This window comes from Urocampus carinirostris, chromosome 3 (genome assembly GCF_059441175.1).
Source record: "Urocampus carinirostris isolate Australia breed hairy pipefish chromosome 3, RoL_Ucar_1.0, whole genome shotgun sequence".
In the NCBI taxonomy this organism is placed as follows: Eukaryota; Metazoa; Chordata; class Actinopteri; order Syngnathiformes; family Syngnathidae; genus Urocampus; species Urocampus carinirostris.
The window spans coordinates 54,219,431-54,242,752 of NC_142351.1; the positions used below are offsets into that span (position 1 = coordinate 54,219,431).

The window sequence follows — 23,322 nt, forward strand, 5'->3', positions numbered from 1 at the left end:
AACTCATTTTTTTCCCTTTTTTGTTTTTTTCTTTTTTTTCATTTTCTTCTCTTTTTTCTCCCTTTTTTCTTTTACTTTTTGTCGTTTTCATTCCCAATTTTTTCTTTCTTGTTTTTTATCTTTTTTTTTACTCCAAATGTTTCTTTATTTCTTCATATTTTTCTGTATTTATAAAAAACGAGAAACGAAAAAAATGATGCAAGTGGTTACTTTGGGTCTATGTATTCTTTTCTGTGCTTTGTAACACTTGTTTTCAGTTGCACTACACAATACAGTGCTATTTTAAAAAATGTTTTAACCTTTTAAATTTTCCTTTGACTACTATATGGAATGAGAAAAATTCAGTAATGCCCCAAAAAAATCTCAATCAACAAAGTAAAATGACCTATCCCATTGTTTCCTAATCTTATTTAATCAATAGCAGACAAGAATGGATCAATTACCAATCAAGCGTATCCATTTACAAAAGACATGTGTTTTAGAATGACTTCTTTGTGCCGGCTCTTGCTTCCTGCTGCACGATGATGAACTCAAGGATGAGTTTGGCTGTGCGACGCGGTCTCTCCATTACCACGGAGTGGCCACACTTCTCCAGCAGGTCCACTCTGCATCCTGGCAGGATTTCGGAGATTACTGCAGCTCCAGACACATCCACAACCTGGGGGCCGGGACGCTCTTATTAATATTTTGATTGACAGTAATGTGTTTTTTCTGTTCTCAAGTATATTGTAGACTAGAAGTGTCAAACTCATTTTAGCTTGGAGGCCACAGAAAAACCACCCTCACAGAGGCCGGAGGAGTAAACGAATGGCATGAAGCGAGCGGGTTGTCTGTCCCTGTGTGCCCTGCGATTGGCTGGCAACCAGTTCAGGGTGTCCCCTGCCCACTGCCCGGAGATGGCTGGGATGGGCTGCAGCCCCCCCGCGACCCTACTGAGGATAAGCGGTGCAGCTAATGAGATGAGATGAGATGAGGTTTACCTGAAAAAGGGCTGTTAGATTCCATATATTTTATCGAAGGAAGCTAAAGCTTCTTTAAAATTCTCTAAAGTTACCCAGGTGCTATTTTTTTACGATCGATTTTTTTTCTAATTGCTTTCAACATCACATTTTTTTTCTGGTTGATTGACAGTAGTCAGCAAATACAGCTAGAGTGGATTCTTTGCGAGTGGCGGCATACAATGTACGCCTCTAAAACTTCATGACATTCTTTGGCTTATTTTTCTCTTGTGCTTTTCTCAGCTTTGTCTCGCAGGCAACTCAAAATGACATGGCGGGCCACATTGGGCCTGAGAGCTGAGTTTGACACATGTTGTAGACAGCGGCCTTAAAGTAACAGTGTGTAATATTAAGTGCCTCCGAGTGGTACAGAGAATTTTCATTCAGTAAAAAACAATAACATTGATTTAAATACTAGGCAAAAATACATGAACTATTGTAATTTTTTTATAAAAATTTGTATTTCTTTTACACAGAAAAATCCCCTCTTAGGTCGCCGCCGTGTTTGTCCGGCATCCTTTTTTCTCTCTGTACTTCTACAGAACCTTCTGAAAATCCTTAACTTTGTTTCATGATGAAACAGTCACTATCTACGACATTGAAACTTTGTGCCAATGTTATTTGTAATGGTGTACTTCTCAATAAAACGAGATTTAAAAAAAAAAGTAAAAAGAATTTAATGAACTTTTCAATGAAAACAGTCTTGGCGCCCTGTCCCGGGCCAAATCGGTACCACAACTCCAAGCGTTTTAACAAAATTGTGTGCACTGTTATTTTAGTTGACTTAGTCGTTCATAAATCAGATGATACAACGAATCGTTGATATAATTAGTTGCCAATGCTTTTAATAATCGATTCCAATCAATTTTACCTATGAGTTGTTGCAGTCCTTTTAGAGTGTAAGGTACTTGTAATGGCATCCAAACCAATGACGTTTACCTGGTCCTGTTTGCCCCATATAACTTGTACAGGTGCAGTGATGAGATGCAAGTGTTCCTGTAAAGCGTGTCTGGATTTCTCACTGACTATCTCGAGAAACACTGTTTAAGAAAAATAATAGAAATGAAATCAGAATACATTTATGACAATGGACGTTTAAACAAGCTAACCTTCTTCATAAAACGAGTTGTGAGGCTCTCGGACGTCCACAAGGCCTTGAAGAATCTGGGCATGACCCACAAAGCCAGTTTGAAATGATCAAAATATTGAAACCGTATCAAAAGAGGAATCTGCTCGTGAAAACTGACCTGCTGAGGTATCTTAAAGCGCACGTGAGAACAGAGTCGGAACATGTCTTCCATCTCCTCGGGTGTGGTCGGGATCAGCGGGATGTTCAGGGTGTAATTGCTCCGTTCCAGATCTTGCAGATGATTATCAAACTTTGTCTCACATGGATGATTAATACCTTCAGGAATGGTAAACACTTTTGTGAATGACAATGTTTTGGACAAAAGACACACTGTAAACTGACTTTGAGGTGTGTAGTTTGAGTTCATGTTTTTAGTAGCTCATTTCATGAATTGATGTTCATTAAAAAGTACAAAAAAAAAGCTGGAGCATGTGAAACAAGTTACGAATAGGGATGCATGATAACTGTTTTTTCCTACTGAGAACCGATAAAATCCTGCTTCTAGAAACTGGAACAAATTGCTATATTTAGAAAACTAATAAAAACACATGCAACGTCCAATTAGTATACAAAAATGTTGGGGTCGGGAGCCTTTTTGACCCAAAGAGTCATAAAAGCAAAATATCTTGATTTTTGGGGTGAGAGAGCCACACCATATATTCCATCCATTATCTTCACCGCTTATCCTCAGTAGGGTCTCAGGGGTGCTGGAGCCCATCTTAGCTGTCTTCGGGCAGTGGGCAGGGGACACCCTGAACTGCTTGCCAGACAGTCGCAAGGCACACGGAGACAGACAACTCACTCGCCCGTTCACACCTCGGACCGGCCAATTAACCTGACATGCATGTTTTTGGGATGTGGGAGGAAACCGGAGTGCCCGGAAGAAACCCACACAAGCACGGGGAGAACATGCAAACTCCACACAGGAAGGTTCGATCTCATGACCTCAGAACTGTGCCACACATGCGCTAACCACTGCGCTGCCGTGCTGCCCACACCATATATTTTAGACAAAATTCAACCATACTGCCAAACCCGCTCTCAAGGCAAAATCTAATTTTTCAGGGCATTTTATTTCACTATGTGTGTCATGATTGCTGATTCAGGGCACCTGTGACTGCCCAATTGGCGCCAACAGCCCTGAGCGCTGATTGGTTCAGAGACTCTTTTTAAACCCCCCGGGCAAGAGGAAACCGTCAGACCGTTTGTGAACCTATGTTCCCAGCTAGGCAAGCTCATAACTTCCGACATTTTCCTGCCCTGTTTTCTCCTGCCTGATACCTGTTGCCGACCTGTTTCTGAACCCGTTTCTGACCTGATCTGCCATCCCAACCACCGACCTGTTTTGCCCTATTTCCTGCCTGACACCTGTTGCCGACCTCTTTTCTGAACTCGATACCGCACTTGCTCTCCCATCCCGGCTAGTGACCAGTATCCCTGCTGCCTACGATTATCCTCGCTCGACCCGGAAGTGCCACTTCCGCGTTACAGCCACCTGCTACACTTGTCCGTCGATCATCGGATCGTGGAAGCAAGCACTGCTCTCCCTCTTTATCAATCAAACTTAGAAAACGAACGCTACTGGGTCCTGTCTCCGTTTCTGGCTTGTGACAATGTGACGTTAGATGATTTGATAAATGTTATGAAATGATAATGAGCCTGTGCCAGAGCCTGTATCCCATATAGAGGTGGCTACATTGTCCGAAAAATTAGACTCAAGTAAAAATACTGTTATTTAAAAAAAGAGAAGTTAAAAGTAGTCATACAAAAAATTAGTCAAGTTAAAGTAGAAAAAGTCCTCAGTAAAAAAACGACTCAAATAATGAGTAACGTCTTATTTTTATTCTTGTCATGCTTGCCATGGCGCTCAATTGGTCCCCGCCGTGTGGCACCGGGTTCTGTCACGGTTGCCACGGCGCCCAAATTGGCCCCGCCCATTGACACCAGCTGAAACGCATTGACAGATTGCTGCCGGACTACTTAAATGCGGGCTCGCGAGTTGCCTGGTTGTCAGAGCGTCTGCAAGACTCCTGTTAAACTCTGTGTGAAATGCCTAGTTCTGTGAATTTGCCTGTGTTTGGTCCTGTTTTATTTTTAGCCTGATCTGTTTGATTTTGACAACTCTTTTGTTCGGATTTCAATCCACTTCTATCCCCGGACCGAGTGTGCGCGCATTCCTCCTCTCCCTAATAAATTGTGAGTACGTTACGCGATTGGGTCCTCCATTCCTGTTCCCTGCCCTGGTTTGTGACAGAACCTGACGCCACACGGCGGGGACCAATTGAGCGCCATGGCAACCATGACAATTCTTTTTAAAGCAACCGTTCAATCAGACCATCAAATCATCAAAGTCCATCCTATCAAATAAGCTCTACAGGTCTGAGTAATTGTTTGGGTCACTGGTCATATCTAAATTACAAAAACGAGGTCTCTGAAAAAATAAATGAGCTTTATCAGAGACAGACGCCCACTTATGTGGAGGGGATTTAAGTAACGGGGTCAATGTGGCTTTAGTTGGCAAAGTGAGAGTACAGTTTTCTCTTCAAAAATCTACTCAAATAAAAGTAAAAAGTATAGTGATTTAAAAATACTAGAAGTACAAAATGTGCCAAACGTACTCATGTAAAACGGAGTAAATCTAATACGTTACGAACTACCACTAGTACCATATCCATATAAATATAACACGTAAAATTCGTCTCCCCTCCCGCAGTAACTTAAGAGTGTTGAGGCTCCTTCAGACCGTCATTTTTATCCCGAATAATGGTTTCGAAACAAGGTTCGAGCAAAGTTCTTCTGTAAAATTCTTACAAAAAACTGCAAACGAGACGGATACTAAAGTACTTCTAAAGAAGCAAGTTCTTGTGCTATGTGTGCATAGCTACGCCATCTCTACCTTTCAACAAATCAAATTGCTCTTGGTGCTTTGCTGGCATTAATGGGTATGGGTGTTTACAGTTTGTTCTGTGGTGTTTCATCTTAAAGTGTCTTTTATATAAACAATTCCTTAGCGATGTACAACAAAAACGGGGTATGTTGGTGTGACAACGTGATTATAAACTGAAGCTGATACTGTGCCCAATATATAATGGACTGAACCCTTCAAAATATTAAGTGTTGCTTTGGCTTTACATAGTTTATGGTCATTGCTCTGTTCACATTTGAAACGATTCAGGGAATCGGCAAACAATTCATCTCTGAGGCAGATGTACTCATGAAATGAGCTATGTCTGGCTCGCAAGCCATAGGTTCCTGACCTCTGCAGTGTGTCTTAGCGCTTAGTTACAAGAACATTATATAGCACAGTTAACATGTCTCCAAAAAGTATTATTAGAGAGAGGAGGTCAGGGGTATTACGTAGGCAAGCTGCCGTCCACGGGCACATACTGTCATGGTTGCCGTGGTGCCCAATTGGCCACGCCCGTGTGTGTGTGTGTGTGTGTCACGGTTGCCATGGTGCCCAATTGGCCCCGCCCGCGTGCTGCCAGCTGCGGCTCGTTGAGGGATTGACTTCTGTTTATACAAAGCCCAGCGCTCTCTTGCTTCAGTGTCAGCCCGTCAAACGAACTTCTGCCTCACAAGACGTGGGTTCTAACTCAGTCCTGTTTTCCTGTGCTGTCATGATTACCCAAGTGGAGCCACCTAGGGTAATCATCTGGCGCGCTGGAATGCGCTTCCTGATTGGGTTATGTTCCCTTTTTAAGCACGCTACGCGGAGACCTCTTCGTCGGAGGATTACTTCTGTACCCTGTATGACTCTCCCGATTACCTGTGCCTTCTTGTTTACCTGATTCTGCCTGCCTCCGATCCGACCTGCTTCCGTCCCACGCTACGATCTTCTCTCCAGTCCCGGTAAACTCGACCTGCTTCCGTCCCACGCTACGATTGGCTACGTGTTCCGAAGTTGTCTTCACGGCGTTGCTGCTGACGTTCGACGGTCATCGCGTCTCCCGCTAACCCTGTACGCTTCCCCAAATAAAAGACTTGTAACGAACGCTCTGGGGTCTCCTGCTCTGTTCTGGTCCCCCTGACATGTGCTATCTCCACTCCGGTATTGTTCCCGTTTGTTGTTGTACTGTTTAATTTTGGGTTCCAGTTTAGTTTCCATCTGTTTTTGTCCTGTTTATTATTTTCTCCAGTTGTCGTTCCCGTCTAGTTTCTCCTGTTAATTTTCGATATCCTGATCCGTTATCTATCCTGTCTCTCACTTCCTGTCCGTTATCGACCCCATCTGTCTGATATCAACTCGGGCAATTGGAATCGGTCTCGCCGTTTTTTCCACGCTATGCCGGCTACCTAACGTGCATGACTCCCCTTTTCCCGTAAAATAAAGGCTTGTGTGAGAACGTCACGCGATTGGGTCCTGTATCTGTTCTGGTTCTGCCCCATACGGCCTATTAATCTTGAATCTGTCCCACCAAACAAAAAACCCTTTAAAAAGTTGTTTTGACCCCAGTATACCTGGAATATTTCAAACAAAAACTGTAATTTAGTCAGATGAATATTATAGCGCAGCACCCAGGGGTGCTGGAGCGCATCCCAGCCATCTTCGGACAATGGGCAGGGCCCACAAAGACAAACAACTCACTTTCTCATTCACACCTATGGACATTTTACCCGGCCAAATAGTCTGACATGCATTTTTTGGGGAATGTGGGAGAAAACGCACACAGGCACACAAAACATGCAAACTCCACGCGGGGAAGCTGCGGTAGCTGGTCGTGTACACAGTTTTTCTGCACCATGGGGCTGCGGCACAAACCACCCAGCCACTGTGCTGCCCTTGCGCAGCATCAAGTGACTAATTAGCAGGTCTTTTTCAATTGGACCAACAACTGTACTTTGCTGATATCGGTTTGATAAACATCTGCCTGATAATTATCGTCCTTCCTTAGATACCAGCATATAAAAAAAAAAATTCTAAATATATTTGACATTAGGGGTAGCACGGTGGAGCAGTGGTTAGCACGTGTGCGGCACAGTTCTGAGGTTGTGAGATCGAACCTCCTGTGTGGAGTTTGTATGTTCTGCCCGTGCTTGCGTGGGTTTCCTCCGGGCACTCCGGTCTCCTCCCACATTCCAAAAACATGTATATCAGTTTAATTGGCCAGTCCAAATTGTCCCTAGGTGTGAATGAGCAAGCGAATTGTCTGTCCCTGTGTGCCTTGCGACTGGCTGGCAACCAGTTTAGGGTGTCCCCTGCCCACTGCCCGAAAATTGCTGTGATGGGTTCCAGTACCCCCGTGACCCTATTAAGGATAAGCGGTGCAGATAATGGATGGATGGATGGTTGGATATTTGACATTAAAACGTTTTCTAAGTTTGTATCGATTCCTGTGTTTATTTCACACATGTATCACTACATTTAAATAAGTTGTAATAGATAATTCCTAGTGAGTCACGGGAGGCATCAGGGAAGAACAAAATTAAAAATATATTAAATAGTTATACTTATTCCATGCAATTTTATTTTCCATTTTAAAACTGCTGAATTTTTATACTATGTTATAAATATTTTTAATACAATTAGTATGTTATGTATTAGAGTGCTGAATGCCTGCAGTTGCACAGTGAGGAACGCAATTCTCTTGCCTCATGGTACAGGGCGATAGTGAGACCAATGATTCTGAGTTGGCGCACACCTCAGCCCCAAATAATATAATTCCCAATAGTATTTTCAAGCAAACATAAAGTCAAACCTTCTAGTATTTTTTTCTCATTGCATTTACGTTTTGATTATGGAGGATTACCTATCCGATGAAGCTTTTGTTCAAAAGTAGCAGTGCATAGACTTCATTTAAAAGTTAAGGTCAGACAATAAAACATCTTTTTGCTCTCCCAATCAAATAATGAATTTGATGTAGATTCATGTATTTATAAATATGACTGGATCTCACCAGACACCAACTTCCCCACATGTCACTGATAATAACACAAGAACAATAAACTCTCAAACACGACTAACCATCTGGAGAAATGAGCGTCATGCTGCAAATTTCAGCCGGGTAGGTGGCAGCGTAGACCCCAGCTATGTTTCCCCCCATGGAGGTCCCAACTAAATGGAAAGGTTTGCGGTTCAAGCGAATGGCTCCCACAAACTGAGAAGAATGACAAATTGAATCAGATGATCAGTTGTTCAGCGTACTTTACTGCATTTCTTTTCAGTGGGTATCAGTGTTGGGCACGTTACTCTAAAAAAGGAATAACAGTTACTCATTACTTCTTCCAAAAGGTTATCAGCTGAATTACTCCATAGTAAAAGTAACTAGTTACCAGGAAAAGTAACTATTTCCATTACAGTGGAACCTCGGTTCTCGGCCATAATCCGTTCCATTTCTTTGTATGAAAACCGATTTGTACGATCACCGAAGCCGTTTTTTCCCATTAAAAGTAATGTAAAATTGTTTTAATCCGTTCCAACACCCTGAATGTTTATCTTGAATATTTAACGTAAAGCGAACCCAGGCTAATCGTACGTTCGCGTTAGCGTAATCTTCCGTACGAAAGATTACGCTAACATGAACATCTAAAAATAAAAAAATCAGGTCGTTTACACGTCATTTAGCACCCGGGTCTCCACAACAAGTGGTGAGCGGTTAAAGGATAAAGAAAATAATTATGAATAGGATTTCTTACCGGTCGGCAGAAGCCATGCTGTATTCCTGAAAGAAGGGAAACTCGCACACCTTCTTCATATTTTGCTATTATTTCTTTCTTAAATGCAATAGTTGTACGCACTACTCCTCTTTTTTTACCTGTAGCAACTTTGCTGCTCGCACCAACCTTCTTCCGAGGCATAATTAGGGGTTAAAACACTCCCTTCACCGCTTTTGAAAAACGAAAACAGAAAAGGAGTGCGCGTTGCCATGACATCAGTTCTTCACGAGGGGTGGGGGCAATCTACACTCGTACGCCGCTCAGCGTCGCCCCTAGCGTGCCGGCGTTCGAACTCCGATTTTTTGAACGAAAAGCGAAGCAAGAATTTCTCTAAATTTTTGGTCGAGAACCGATTTGTTCGAACTGAGAGGCGTTCGAAAACCGAGGTCCCACTGTACTTTAAAAATAAGTTGTTGAAGGTTGAAGAATTTGAAATTTTCGGAGCTGTATTCGAGTCAGTAGTATAAAAAATAACAGACAGGTAGTTGTGTTATAGTTATTGTAATATTTATTGCACCTTACCAGCAACAGATTTATGGAACACTTAAAGTGCAACCAAAATAAACAGTAAACAATATAATAAAATTACATTCAGCATGTACATAAACATGCACAAAAAAGTAAAAAAAAGTACACAAAAAACACAAAATCCTCCATAAACACTCACAGAAATGTACGTAAACACGCACAGAACCGTACGTTAACACACAAAACGTACGTCAACGCATAGAAAAACGTTTGTGAACGCACGTACAAAATCATATGTAAACACACACAAGAAAGTACCTAAAAAAAAAAAACACTAGATCCTCCACAAACACTTACAGAAACGTACGTAAACACACAAACGTACATTAACATGCACAAAAACGTACGTAACACGCACATAAGCGTACGTGAACACACACAATAATTTACGTAAACGCACAAACGTACGTCAATGCACAGAAAAGCGTTAGTGAACGCACATACAAAAACATATGTAAACACGCACAAAAATGTAAACAAAAACACACAAAATCCTCCATAAACATGCACAAAAGCATACGTAAACACACAAAGCGTACATTAACATGCACAAAAACGTATGTAACACGCACAGAAAAAAAATTGTGAACGCATGTACAAAAACATATGTAAACACGCACAAAAACGTACAACACACAAAATCCTGCATAAAGACGCACAAAAACGTACGTAAACAAATGAAACGTATATAAACACGCATAAAAACGTACGTAACATGCACAATACCGTACGTAAATACACACAAAAAACGTAACCAAACACACAAAGCGTACGTAAACACACAAAATACGTACATAAACGCGCACACAAGAACATACTTTAAAAACACACAAACATATGTACACACACACGCACAAAAACATATGTGACGCATACCGTTTGACCGTTGTAACAGCAGAAAAAACAATCAGTAAGTTTACCCCGCTAATGAAAAAAATAAGATGTTACTTAACAACGTTATTTATAACGCTTTATCCCCAACTCAGTTAGGTACCTGGTGGATTCTCCTGGCCTGCCCGACAATGGAATAATCCTCGTCATTGGTGCGGGTCGTACCTTCGTGGCCTGGCATGTCCACGCACAAAATGTGCAGATGTTTCGGTAAGTACTGAAAAGATCACACATTTAAAAGCATTGCACTCATCTTTATGTTATGGGAGTCCTAAATTCATAAATGTTAACGTGGAAGTCAATCCGACAGTTTTCATACGTACGGGCCAACACTAAACTAAGAACAGTATTTTGTTTGTAGAAAATAAATGATGTAGTTAATTCATCTGTTTTTCATTGGAGTCAGCAACTTAGGAGTTTGTCCGACGGATGTTTGCCGTACTTAGACTACTGCAATATAATTTTTTTAGGAACTCTTTCCGGTTGACTTTTATTTTAAGGTAGATATTTACGACAAAAATCCCCATGAATTGAAAAAAAAGTTTGCATTGGCATATATGTTTGCTTTTTTGAAAGGAGCTGTACAGGATCTGTTACTTTCTGCCACCATCACCTGGCTTAAAGTAATGATCTCAGCCCCAGTCAGCTCATTCATGATGTGCATGCAAGTACTGTACACATATTTCTTAGACACCCCCGAATGAACTCTTTTTTAAAAAGAATCTTTTTGGGGGGTTTGGATTGGTGTTTGGACTCTACTAGAAGCAGGCCTTTTCTTACTTTTAGCATTTTGGACAATTCACTACATCCACTACACAGCGTCATCTCAAAATTTTTATTGTATTTTATGTAGCACTATTTAAATACTCTATATCAACACGTTACATTGGGTATTTATGTATTATATTCCTTTTCCTTTATTATTGTTTTATTTTTAACACAAGGATACTGCTGGAAGTGGGAATTTCCCTACGGGGATGAATGAAGTATCTATTTTCATGCTACACCGACAAATATATATTTTTTTCTAATGACATCACTCCACACAGCCCCATTCCTCATACCTATTGTGTTCCACCTCGAACAGCTCTGATAAAAGTAAGAATCTAAGTACAGTGAAGAATAAAGCATACGGAATGTTTGAACACAGTTGGGCATTGTTCACACATACCGAACAGGGTAAATAGTTAACTTTCTACGGACCCCTTGAATGACGCACCCCACATTTAACTAAATATTTTCATCACCTTACTCCAACTTTTATTTATTTTCAAAGATAAGAAAAACAAAACCTGAAATGAGCAACTAGGACTATTTTTTATACAAACTCTATTAGAAAAATAGTCAAAATAAAACGAAAAATATGCCAATGTAGATTATAAAAGGACATAAATCTGCACGATTAAGGGAGAACGTGCAGTACCACGTTTCCGTGGTTTCCTTTAGGGGGGAAAACAAACAAAACATCAGGAATAACGTCTAATGTGAATTAATATTTTTTTTTTTTTAACAAATTTTAGTCACTCCAGGTTGACAGGTATCAATGAGCAAAGTGCTCTACGTTAAGGTTGAAAAAAAAAACACCACACCACGCTTTCCGATTCCCATTACCATATACTACCCATCTCTTATTTACAAGTCATTTCAACTCTTCTATCATTAAGCCAGCACCAAGAAACACAGATTATTTTTCCCAAACCTACCTTGACGAGTGTAAGCCAAGTGTCTTTGTGAGCAGAGAAGCCGTGGAGCATCAGAATGGAAGGTCTCATTCCGGACTTGCCTCGAGAGGAGTAACAGAACCGGTAACCTCCACAGTCTGCATGGTGGACTTTGAGACCCAGAGTCCTTCTCCAGTACCTGCACAAGAACAGTAGCGATAATTTAAAAGGCCACGAAGGTCACTGGACATTTTAAGCGGCCGCCCAACTGAATTACAAGTGACAATGGAAGAAGATGCAGATACAAATTGATTCACATACTTCAAAGTCTAGATACGGGGAATAGCTCATATTCTATGAAAATTGACAAGTTGTTAATGAACCCCGGCATTTTATCTGCAATTTCATACCTAGATTAAGCCTACCCCCAAACTCAAAGCCTCTAACTCAAATCCCCTAACCCTAAATAAACGCTCTAAACCAGGGGTCTGCAACGTGGTGCTGACGGGTACCAGGTTTATAAGAACATCTAAGCAGCCGCCGGACAGGTTCTAAAATAGTAATTTTCTAGTAAGTTTGATATCTATCTGACTTGATGTTTAAGTGGTTGACTTAACTTCTAATAATTACAACCTGGTAAATAGATAGTAACAACATATTTCTTAAAAAACGGTTATTTTAGGAATAAATATAGTGACTAGCGAAAGTATTGGCCACCCAACAACTTTTTTTCATATTGCCATTTCTGGATTAAAACTCAAAGATACTGTCACGGAATGGAAGGGGTGACCGGACCAGAACGGAGGCAGGAGGCAGGAAGGGAGAACTCAATTGCGTGACGATCCAAAACTTTTATTTACCAAAATAAAAGTTGTCCATAACTCAGGGACAAGACAGAACAAACAGGTTTTAACAAAACGTGCAAACACAGGCTTCTTCCAACTCAACAAAACAGGACAAGGCATAACAGAACGGACAATGTGTATATAATGAGCCAGCACCCGCAAAGCCCACAATCCAGCCTTAAATAGCAGACACGCGATTAGTTGAACTGCTTCAGCTGGTGCCCAGGGGGCGGGGCAGACCGGTCGCCAAGGCGACCATGACAGAGCCCCCCCTTTAAGGGACAGCTCCCGAGGTCCCAAAAAGAAAAAATTACTACCTCGCGCCCCGGAATGGTTCGACGCTCACGATTGGGGCAACCCCGCTCCCTCCTCCGAACACGCAGGAACGGGGCGAGGCAGGCGCCATCTGCGTCGGGCAGATCGGAATCGGCGCTCGGCAGGGGGGGTCCGGCGGGCAAACTGGACAGGCGAAAACAGACAGGCAGAACCGGCGAGAACAGGACAGGTAAATAAGGGAGTCGGACAGGCAGAATCAGGGGAGTCGGACTCAGGACAGGCAGATTCAGAAGAGTCGGACTCAGGACAGGCAGATTCAGAAGAGTCGGACTCAGGACAGGCAGATTCAGAAGAGTCGGACTCAGGACAGGCAGATTCAGAAGAGTCGGACTCAGGACAGGCAGATTCAGAAGAGTCGGACTCAGGACAGGCGGAATCAGAACAGGCAAGACTGGACAAAATCAGTACAGGCAGGCCGGAGAGTCGAACAGGCAGGCAGGCCGGAGAGTCGAGCAGGCAGGCAGGCCGGAGAGTCGAACAGGACAGGCGAAAACAGGACAGGCGGAATCTGAACAGGCAGACTGCAGGCAGGCAGGAGAGTCGAACAGGCAGGCAGGCCGGAGAGTCGAACAGGCAGGCAGGCCGGAGAATCGAACAGGCAGGCAGGCCGGAGAATCGAACAGGCAGGCAGGCCGGAGAATCGAACAGGCAGGCAGGCCGGAGAATCGAACAGGCAGGCAGGCCGGAGAGCCGAACAGGCAGGCAGGCCGGAGAGCCGAACAGGCAGGCAGGCCGGAGAGCCGAAGAGGCAGGCAGGCCGGAGAGCCGAACAGGCAGGCAGGCCGGAGAGTCGAACAGGACAGGCGAAAACAGGACAGGCGGAGTCGGACTGGCAGGCAGCGGAGTCGGACTGGCAGGCAGCGGAGTCGGAGTCGGACTGGCAGGCAGCGGAGTCGGAGTCGGACTGGCAGGCAGCAGAGTCGGAGTCGGACTGGCAGGCGGCGGAGTCGGACTGGCAGGCGGCGGAATCGGAGTCGGACTGGCAGGCGGCGGAGTCGGAGTCGGACTGGCAGGCAGGCCGGAGAGCCGAACAGGCAGGCAGGCCGGAGAGTCGAACAGGACAGGCGAAAACAGGACAGGCGGAATCTGAACAGGCAGACTGCAGGCAGGCCGGAGAGTCGGACAGGCAGGCCGGAGAGTCGAACAGGCAGGCAGGGAGTCGAACAGGACAGGCGAAAACAGGACAGGCGGAATCTGAACAGGCAGACTGCAGGCAGGCCGGAGAGTCGGACAGGCAGGCCGGAGAGTCGAACAGGCAGGCAGGGAGTCGAACAGGACAGGCGAAAACAGGACAGGCGGAATCTGAACAGGCAGACTGCAGGCAGGCCGGAGAGTCGGACAGGCAGGCCGGAGAGTCGAACAGGCAGGCAGGCCGGAGAGCCGAACAGGCAGGCAGGCCGGAGAGCCGAACAGGCAGGCAGGCCGGAGAGCCGAACAGGCAGGCAGGCCGGAGAGCCGAACAGGCAGGCAGGCCGGAGAGCCGAACAGGCAGGCAGGCCGGAGAGCCAAACAGGCAGGCAGGCTGGAGAGCCAAACAGGCAGGCAGGCTGGAGAGTCGAACAGGACAGGCGAAAACAGGACAGGCGGAGTCGGACTGGCAGGCAGCGGAGTCGGAGTGGCAGGCCGCGAAGTCGGAGTCGGAGTGGCAGGCGGCGGAGTCAGAGTCAGACTGGCAGGACGGGGAGTCGGACTGGCAGGACGGGGAGTCGGACTGGCAGGACGGGGAGTCGGACTGGCAGGACGGGGAGTCGGACTGGCAGGACGGGGAGTCGGAATGGCAGGCGTCAAATCCTCCCGGGACCCCATTCAAGGCACAGCATAGGCCACGACGGGCGGGGCCGTGGTTCGAACGGGGAGGGAAGGATACCTCAATGGGTGCTTGCCAAACGGCGTCCTCCAGCTCTCCCCAAATCGCGCAGGGATCGTTCGCTGAGTTCAAATGTTGGCTGGCTCATTCTGTCACGGACTGGAAGGGGTGACCGGACCAGAACGGAGGCAGGAGGCAGGAAGGGAGAACTCAATTGCGTGACGATCCAAAACTTTTATTTACCAAAATAAAAGTTGTCCATAACTCAGGGACAAGACAGAACAAACAGGTTTTAACAAAACGTGCAAACACAGGCTTCTTCCAACTCAACAAAACAGGACAAGGCATAACAGAACGGACAATGTGTATATAATGAGCCAGCACCCGCAAAGCCCACAATCCAGTCTTAAATAGCAGACACGCGATTAGTTGAACTGCTTCAGCTGGTGCCCAGGGGGCGGGGCAGACCGGTCGCCAATGCGACCATGACAGATACAATACTGAAAATATTCTCAAAGAATCAACAACTTGTGAGACACAACCTTGAAGTGTAACCAAATGATTTCAACTTTTTATATTATTTTAACAACATGAAAACTGAAACGTAGATGTTGCAAAAATATTGGTTCCCTGTTTTCTCAAAAATACCCTGATGACTTCTGAATCATCCAAAGTCGATATTAATGACTGACAATGACAAACAAAATATACTTGTGTGTCATTAAGTCGGAGTTTAAACAGACAACAATATGAATTATGATAGCATCATGAAGACCAAAGAACATACCAGGCACGTAAGGATTGAAGTTCTGGAAAAGTTCAAAAAAGGATTGATTTGATTACAGTCTCTTGTCTGGGGTTTTATCATAAACAGTGAGCATACATTATTTAATGAGCTTCCATAAAAAGGATTAGCTATGTATAGCCAAAACAGGGTCTGTTGGTGTGACATCTTGACTGTAAAGTGTAGGTAAAACTGTGCCCTTTATATACTGGAAAAAAGAATTTACTCTAAATAGAGCATGTTCGATTATGCAAGAATTAAACCTGAATCTTGACTCACTAGATTTCGGTCACTTTGGGGGGAACTTACACAAGTAACACTTTAACCCGAACCATTAAAATGTACTCACGAAACGAGGCATATACATACCTGTCAACCTCCAGGGCTCCATGCCCTTACAAACTGTCGTATTTTCCCTTACACAATACAAAAAATCTTACACCATATTTTTTTTCAAACGTATTTATTTCTGTAGTTTAACATGTTATAATGTATGTGTTTTTTATATTATTCTGTACATATTCGTAATGATAAAAAAATAAAAATAACAAATAAATAAAGAACAATTGTAATCAGAGTAACTAAAATATCCATTAATAACACTTTAAATTTAAATTGTAGATAAAGATATTTTAGGAGTAAAAAAATTAGTTGGCATTTCTATTTTGTAAATCAAACTACAATATCAGGGCAGCACGGCAGGGCAGTGGTTAGCGCATGTGCGGCACAGTTCATGTCTTGGGAACCTCCTGCGTGGGTTCAAATCCAGCTCCAGACTTCCTGTGCGGAGTTTGTATGTTCTCCCCGTGCTTGCGTGGGTTTCCTCCGGGCACTCCGGTTTCCTCCCACATTCCAAAAACATGCATTTCAGGTGAATTGGCTGGTCTAAATGGTCCCTAGGTGTGAATGAGCGAGTGAGTTGTCTGTCCCCATGTGCCCTGCGATTGGCTGGCAACCAGTTCAGGCAGTCACCTGCCCACTGCCCGGAGATGGCTGGGATGGGCTCCAGCCCCCCGCGACCCTAATGAGGATAAGCGGTACAGCTAATGAGACTACACAAACTACAATATCAACCATTGATGTGTAGTGCCTAATTTCGACTCCCCTGCAAAATCCTTCCCCTCTCGCACGAACGCACATTCTGCTGCGCTTCCGAATATTGCTTTATTGTTTTAATAAGCTTATTATATAGAATACAATTGCTATTGTCCGAAACACAGGAGAATGCGCGTTCACGCGAGAGGGGGGGGATTTTGCAGGGGAGTCGAAATCAGGCACTACACGCATGCGTACAGTAGCATCAAACGCTCGCTTCGTTTGCAACGAAAAAAAACATACCGCGGCGAACTCGTTTGACTTGATTAATTTGCCATTTCGTGATAGTCAGTGTATACCAGATGGTACCCATAATTGAGAAATTTGCGTACAGATTTTCTTGTACTTCGTACACGTCTTAAAATGCACAATAAACGTACTTTGTAGGGCAAAAACGTACAGGTTGATAGGTATTCTAACCCTAACAAGACTAACAAATCCCTGGAAAAGAACGATGCTGTGACACAATTTTCAAAATTACAACTGTGCATTTATCAGGCTTACCAGTAGTAGACTTTAATGAGCGCCGAGGGCCACAGCAGGAAGGAAGCGACAAACGCCAAAAGGGGAATGGCCAGCGTCCCCCCGGCAATTATGAACAGATTCACAATGTCTAATTCTGCTGCCATGTCTTTGCCCTAGTAAAACACATGTGAGAAAGTACACAAATTACAGGGTACTCGGATAACTTTTGAGGTAGATCAAAAGTTTCACTATGAGGGAAATACATTACAAGATTGAGAGGTGTTTACGTTTATAAACAAGACTTTTTTTTTTATCAATAAAATCCAAGTGGACTTACTGTTTTGTTGATGTATCTTCAGGTGGACATGCAGGTCAAACTCCACGGGTTTTCTTTTAAAAGTTCCTTATTTTTCATTTGATAGTTTACTAGATTTCAACTGTGAAATTTCAGATATCCATAATATAGCTTCATTTCTGGGTTGTGCAGTTAGTCCCATAGGGTTATGCGGGCTATGGAGAAACTCATTGATCGATAGGATTCGGAGGGGAGGTAACTGGGCCACAGGGTTAATCGGTCATTCTTTTAAAGTGAACGTTGCAAATTATTATGGCCACAGAAATGTTGAAACTATATTCTCGAGAATAGCATTATACTTTGTTTTTTACCACTGTAGCTTTGTGAAGCTCTTAATACACCACTGGGTGTCATTAGAGGGACATTGTTTTTAGTTCACAATGACGAGTAATGACACACTTAGGACCGTTAGTAGAAGACTTCACTAACATAGGTGATAAGTCTTTTTGTGGAATGTTTTGGTAAAATATTTCAAAATGAATGTATTCAGGTATACAAGTTATATCTAACATACGATTTGTTTGCCTACTGGCATATTTCTATTCTTAAAAACATGATGTGCCTTTAGGAGACAAGTTAAATGCAGTATGTCATTACCGTCCCTTTAGGCATGTGCATTGCAGATATAATTTGGCCGAGTGGTAAGTAGGTAATTAAAACACGACTGTAAAAAATCAATTACCCATTGTTCACCGAGAATAACTAAGATTGTTATGGATTCATGCTATATTGAATCTCATAGTGAATAATGTATAGCGGCGCAGTGGTTAGCGCTTGTGCGGCACAGTTCATGTCATGGGAACCTATCGGGGGTTCAAATCCAGCTCCAGACTTCCTGTGCGGAGTTTGTATGTTCTCCCCGTGCTTGCGTGGGTTTCCTCCGGGCACTCCGGTTTCCTCCCACGTTCCAAAAACATGCATTTCAGGTGAATTGGCCGGTCCAAATTGTCCCTAGGTGTGAATGAGCGAATGAGTTGTCTGTCCCTGTGTGCCCTGCGATTGGCTGGCAACCAGTTCAGGGTGTCCCCTGCCCACTGCCCGGAGATGGCTGGGATGGGCTCCAGCCCCCCCGCGACCCTAATGAGGATAAGCGGTACGGCTAATGAGATGAGATGAAGTCAAGTCATGTTTATTTGTATAGCACTTAATCACATGAGTCTCAAAGGGCTGCACTGACCACAGATTATTGCAAACAACAGACTATTATGACACCATCGCCTGATCTAAAACTTATATGTGGGCAAGGAAAAACTCAAAAACCTGGGGAACGCTCTCGAACCTGCGGTTTTATGTTTGTTCTTGGAATCACTAGTAGACCGGCTTTTTCAAGGCGGAGGCTCTGGACCGGAACATAGTGGGAAATTAAATCTGACAGATATGAGAGAGCAAGTCCATGCATGATTTTGTATACCAACAGAACCATAAAATCACATCTTGAGCTAACAGGGAGTCAATGCAGGTTATCTAAAATAATCATAATGTGATGAAACTTTCTTGTCTTCGTTAAAAGCGTCGCTGCAGCATTTTGTACCAGCTGAAGGCTCTTGATATTGGACTTCGGGAGACCGGAGAGTAATGTATTACAGTAATGGAGATGTGAGGTAACAAAGCATGAATTAAAATCTCCACATCCGACTGAGACAGCATAGTGCGAATTTTAGCAATGTAGCGAAGATGGAAAAAAGCTGTTCTAGTAATATTTTTAACGTGTGTTTGAAAGGACAAATTGGGGTCAAATGTGACAAAACCACACTGACACATACATGCAAACCTGATGTTAGCTCAAAATGCTGTCTTTTAGTACAAAAGTGAACAAAAACGATTTGATTTGAGACAAAACTGTGCATTGATTGCGTATATAGTGTTTTTGCGTATGGAAATTCAAACATCTGACCTTTTAAAGGTTAGATCTTTGCACTTATTAAAAAAAAAGGGTTAAAAAAACGTGATAAGTATATTAATAAATGTTTGCTCACATTTGTTTTTATTCCGCTTGCTTATAATAAAGAATGTAGTTATGTTTCTACAATTGGACACATGCAAATGAGATTGCTTAGGATGCAGCAGAGGTAAGATCTTAAATCCGAACCTTAACCCGACCCGTCGTGTTGGGCCCGAGATGTCAATCAATAGTCCGGGCATCGGGACGCGCACTGCTTTTTATATCTTTCTTTTTTAATCCAGCCCTGCTTTCCTGTTGCTTTTTTGTAATCCACGCAGAATAAACTCCATCATATACCCAAACCTGCCGAGTTAGTATGATCTGTGCTGTACATACTCACAACCAGCAGCCAGCAGGTTTTTCAGGGGAGAACGCCACTTAAACCTCGCTTAGTAGATGAGATTTTGTTCCAGCATGACAACCTAGACATCATAAATAATAACATGCTTTTAAAATTAACATTTTAATTATTGTCTGAGGCTTTAATTATTTTCTTTATTTTACTGGTATAAAGATCAGGAAAAGAGGCCACATTTTGCAAACCATTGATCAGCAAGATCAGCGCAGTGGTTAGTGTGTGTGCGGCAAAGTTCTGAGGTCATAAGATCATACCTGTCAAGCTCCAGGGCACCATGCCCTTACAAAATGTTGTATTTTCCCTTACAAAATAATCTTACACCATATTTTTTTTTTCAAACGTGTTTATTTATGTAGTTTAACATGTTATATTGTACATGTGTCTCGTTATATCATATATATTGATAATTAACATTTTGTTGTGAGATACGGAGTTCAAAAATTAAGTAGCTTGGACGTTCACTGTAGAAGGAAAAATACATGCAAATATAATTAAGTAGAGTACTGTAATACATTTTCTTATTCAAATTATGAATTCATTTTCTGCATTAAATTATTGTTGGTAATAGAAGGGTTCGAGAGGGTTCTCCATCCGGGCACCGGTGCTGTGGAATGCTCTTCCCCCTGAGATCCATTCTGAAACCTCAGTGGAAATGTTTAAATCTAAGCTTAAAACACACTTCTACTCTATAGCATATGAATAACCTATACTTTTCTTGGACAATATCTCTGTATTATTTGTGATTGCAACATCCTTTGCTGTATGGTAATCCTGAAAGGGGAATGCCACATGTGCGGTCCCTTCTCAGGGTTTCTTCATTTTCCTCATGTTTTTGAGTTTTTCCTTGCCCTCATGTTGGTTCCAGATCAAGCGATGGTGTAATAATAGTCTGAAAAAATGGTCTGTGTAATAACCTGTGAAGCCCTTTGAGAATCTTTGTGATTAAGGGCTATAAAAATAAAAATGACTTGACTTGAAATGACTTGATTAAAGGGATAACCACAAACCTGTCTTTTTCACTTTCTCCTTTTATACTTCTTTTTTTAACTTCTTTATACAACATAATAATTCGTAATATAAGCAAGTGAGCTGTTTGAGAGCTGGCTCTCTTCAACGAGTTGAGCCGAAAAAGCCGGTTCTCTAAAAAGAGACAGACTTCCTTTTACTACATAACTACCACATGAAATCCGAGTTGGCAGATGCATGCGCACAGTAGCATCAAACCGCTTGCTTCGTTTGCAACGAAAAAAATGATACTGAGATAGAGGCTACCGCGGCGAACTCGTTTGACTTGATTGATTGCCATTGATTTGACATTTCGTCATAGTCAGCTTTTATTCTGTGTCGTTGTTGAAATGCGTTTATCATGTTCATAAAAATATGTTCATTATTTTAACATTAAGAAATGTTCCTTTTTTTCCTGGCCATAATACTAAACAATTGAAGGCCATAACATTTCCATTAAAGTTTAGAAACGTATGCATCCAGAGCCCTCGCAAGTCAAATATGGATTTTTTTTTTCTTTTTTTCAGGCTGGTCCTGTAAAATAAAGTTAACCTGTCGGACGGCGGCTCGACAAAAATGATACATTTCCTGTTTTCTTCGAGCCCGGTCCTGTCAATCGAGTTAATTAGCAAGGTTTCAATACTTGCGGGTCGGGTCGGGCGGGATTTTTTTAAAGCCCCAATCTTACCTCTAAGATGCAGGGATTGTTCATTATTTTGACTACTACTGCTGTGACATCATGTGTTGCCTTCAGGTAGCACTGCCTTTATTTGGCTTTGTTTTTTTAGATGTATACACTCCAGTTTCCCGTCCTGCTGCCACCTCACTTCCAGGTTCTACCTATCAATCATTATCATCATCTGTTGCCAATCAGCTACTCAGTATGAAAGCATCCTGTTTATGCTGTTGATGCACTTCTAGTTGACTGTTCTGTTTACTATTTTCAGCCATCAGATGCACACACCTACCCACTAGATTGTTTTTACTATAGTGACGTATTCCTCGGCTCGAATCCCTAAAGCGTGTGCTGAGTATTTTATATGAGTAGTTCATGAACCGCGAGTTGAGGTGCGTGTTGATGACCTAGGCAGTGACATTTTAAGACCCGCGAAGGTGTACCACGTGACTGACTCAGAAAATGATTTGTTAACTTTGTGTGCTTCAAAATAAAAGCAAAAAAGAAACGCCTTGAAGGATTTTATACATTTTACTATAAAGGGTTTTATACGATTAAATACAAGTTACATTTATTGAATGCAATGAAGATTTTCACAGAGGAGGCTTAAGTTCAATGACAGGTCACGCCGTTCCAAATGCGGAATGTTTTGGCTGGGGAATTTTGATAACAGGACTCTGACGAAAGACGTCAGGCATTGTTTTGATAAGCGCTCTGCTGTTATGAGTTTTTCAGACATTGACGCGGGGGCTCCACGTGGGGGTCTTTCCTGGCACGCCCATGGGAGGAGTCGGCACGCCCATGGGAGGAGCCGGCACACAGCTTGCGCAAAAACGTGGGCAGAGAAGGGAGAAGATTGGAGATGATCGAGAGAGAAGGCTTGACGGAGACTCAAGCGACACGAATTCGGCTAATTTGATGGAGTTCACTTAGCTGATTTGTTTAAGAAATTAAATCTGCCCCCGTGTGGAAATGCAGGTCTCTTGTCCATATTTTCCCCAAAAGAAACAAGCATGCATTGTTAGGAGAATGCAGGTTGTGTTTGGTTAATGGAGTCAGATAACTAATTCGAAGAATTTGGTAAACAATAACTTCTAATATCTTAATTCCTAACAGCCTGCAGAGTTGAAAGTCCCGCTGGGATCTCAGAAATATAGAATAGAATAGAAGAATAGAATATACCTTTATTGTCATTGTTACAAAATGGGTTAACATATTGTGACAACGAAATTGGGCATGACACTCCAGTTTTACACATTCACAGTGAGGTATGAGCCAAAAAGATAAAGGAACAGAGAAGATAAGGTTATAAAACAAGGGGGATAAGGCTATAGTTATAATTTACATGGTATTTACACAAGAAATGTCGGCATGTGGGATGTTACATACAGTGTTATCGTGATACCGTTGGTATCGTAAGGGTTGTGCAATATTGCATTTGGTGCAAAGTCATCATAGTGAAAAAAAAAAAAAAAAATTGGTATGCACCTCCAATTCCTTATAAATTCACAAATACACATATTTGCACCCTTGCTTCATCTGTACCTTGTTAAAGAGTTTTTTCAAAAGTAGGTGAAATTCTCTGGAAACATAAAACAAAACAAAAAACGCCTGGGTCCGAAAATGTTGGGAAAAAAAGTTTTTAAATTAAAATGAATAAAAACATGTCCTCCTTTTTTTGCATAAAGTAACACAGAACAATTCACAATACACACTTACTCTGGTACTCTCTCACTCTTCAAATATATTTTTTACACAAGCATGTTATACATTTTTCTGTCCACATGAAG

At 42.6% G+C, this 23,322-nt stretch overlaps 1 protein-coding gene across 4 annotated transcripts; it reads right to left on the reverse strand.

Moving 5' to 3' along the window:
- Window positions 1-429: 429 nt before the first annotated feature.
- abhd6b (abhydrolase domain containing 6, acylglycerol lipase b) lies at window positions 430-21,674 on the reverse strand. 4 transcript variants are annotated; one of them, XM_088332506.1, is made up of 10 exons: window positions 21,545-21,674; window positions 19,834-19,915; window positions 17,236-17,369; window positions 11,907-12,063; window positions 10,307-10,420; window positions 8,093-8,225; window positions 2,246-2,403; window positions 2,108-2,162; window positions 1,938-2,038; window positions 430-658 (listed from the first exon to the last, which is right to left on the reverse strand). In XM_088332506.1, exons 3-10 carry the CDS (start codon window positions 17,358-17,360, stop codon window positions 479-481), a joined length of 1,023 nt encoding a protein of 340 aa, XP_088188632.1. In that variant the 5' UTR covers window positions 17,361-17,369; window positions 19,834-19,915; window positions 21,545-21,674; the 3' UTR covers window positions 430-478. The 4 variants fall into 4 exon arrangements, with proteins under 4 accessions (XP_088188632.1, XP_088188630.1, XP_088188628.1 ...); XM_088332504.1 differs by having other exon boundaries at window positions 19,830-19,915; XM_088332502.1 differs by lacking the exon at window positions 19,834-19,915 and having other exon boundaries at window positions 21,545-21,664.
- Between the last annotated feature and the right edge of the window lie 1,648 nt (window positions 21,675-23,322).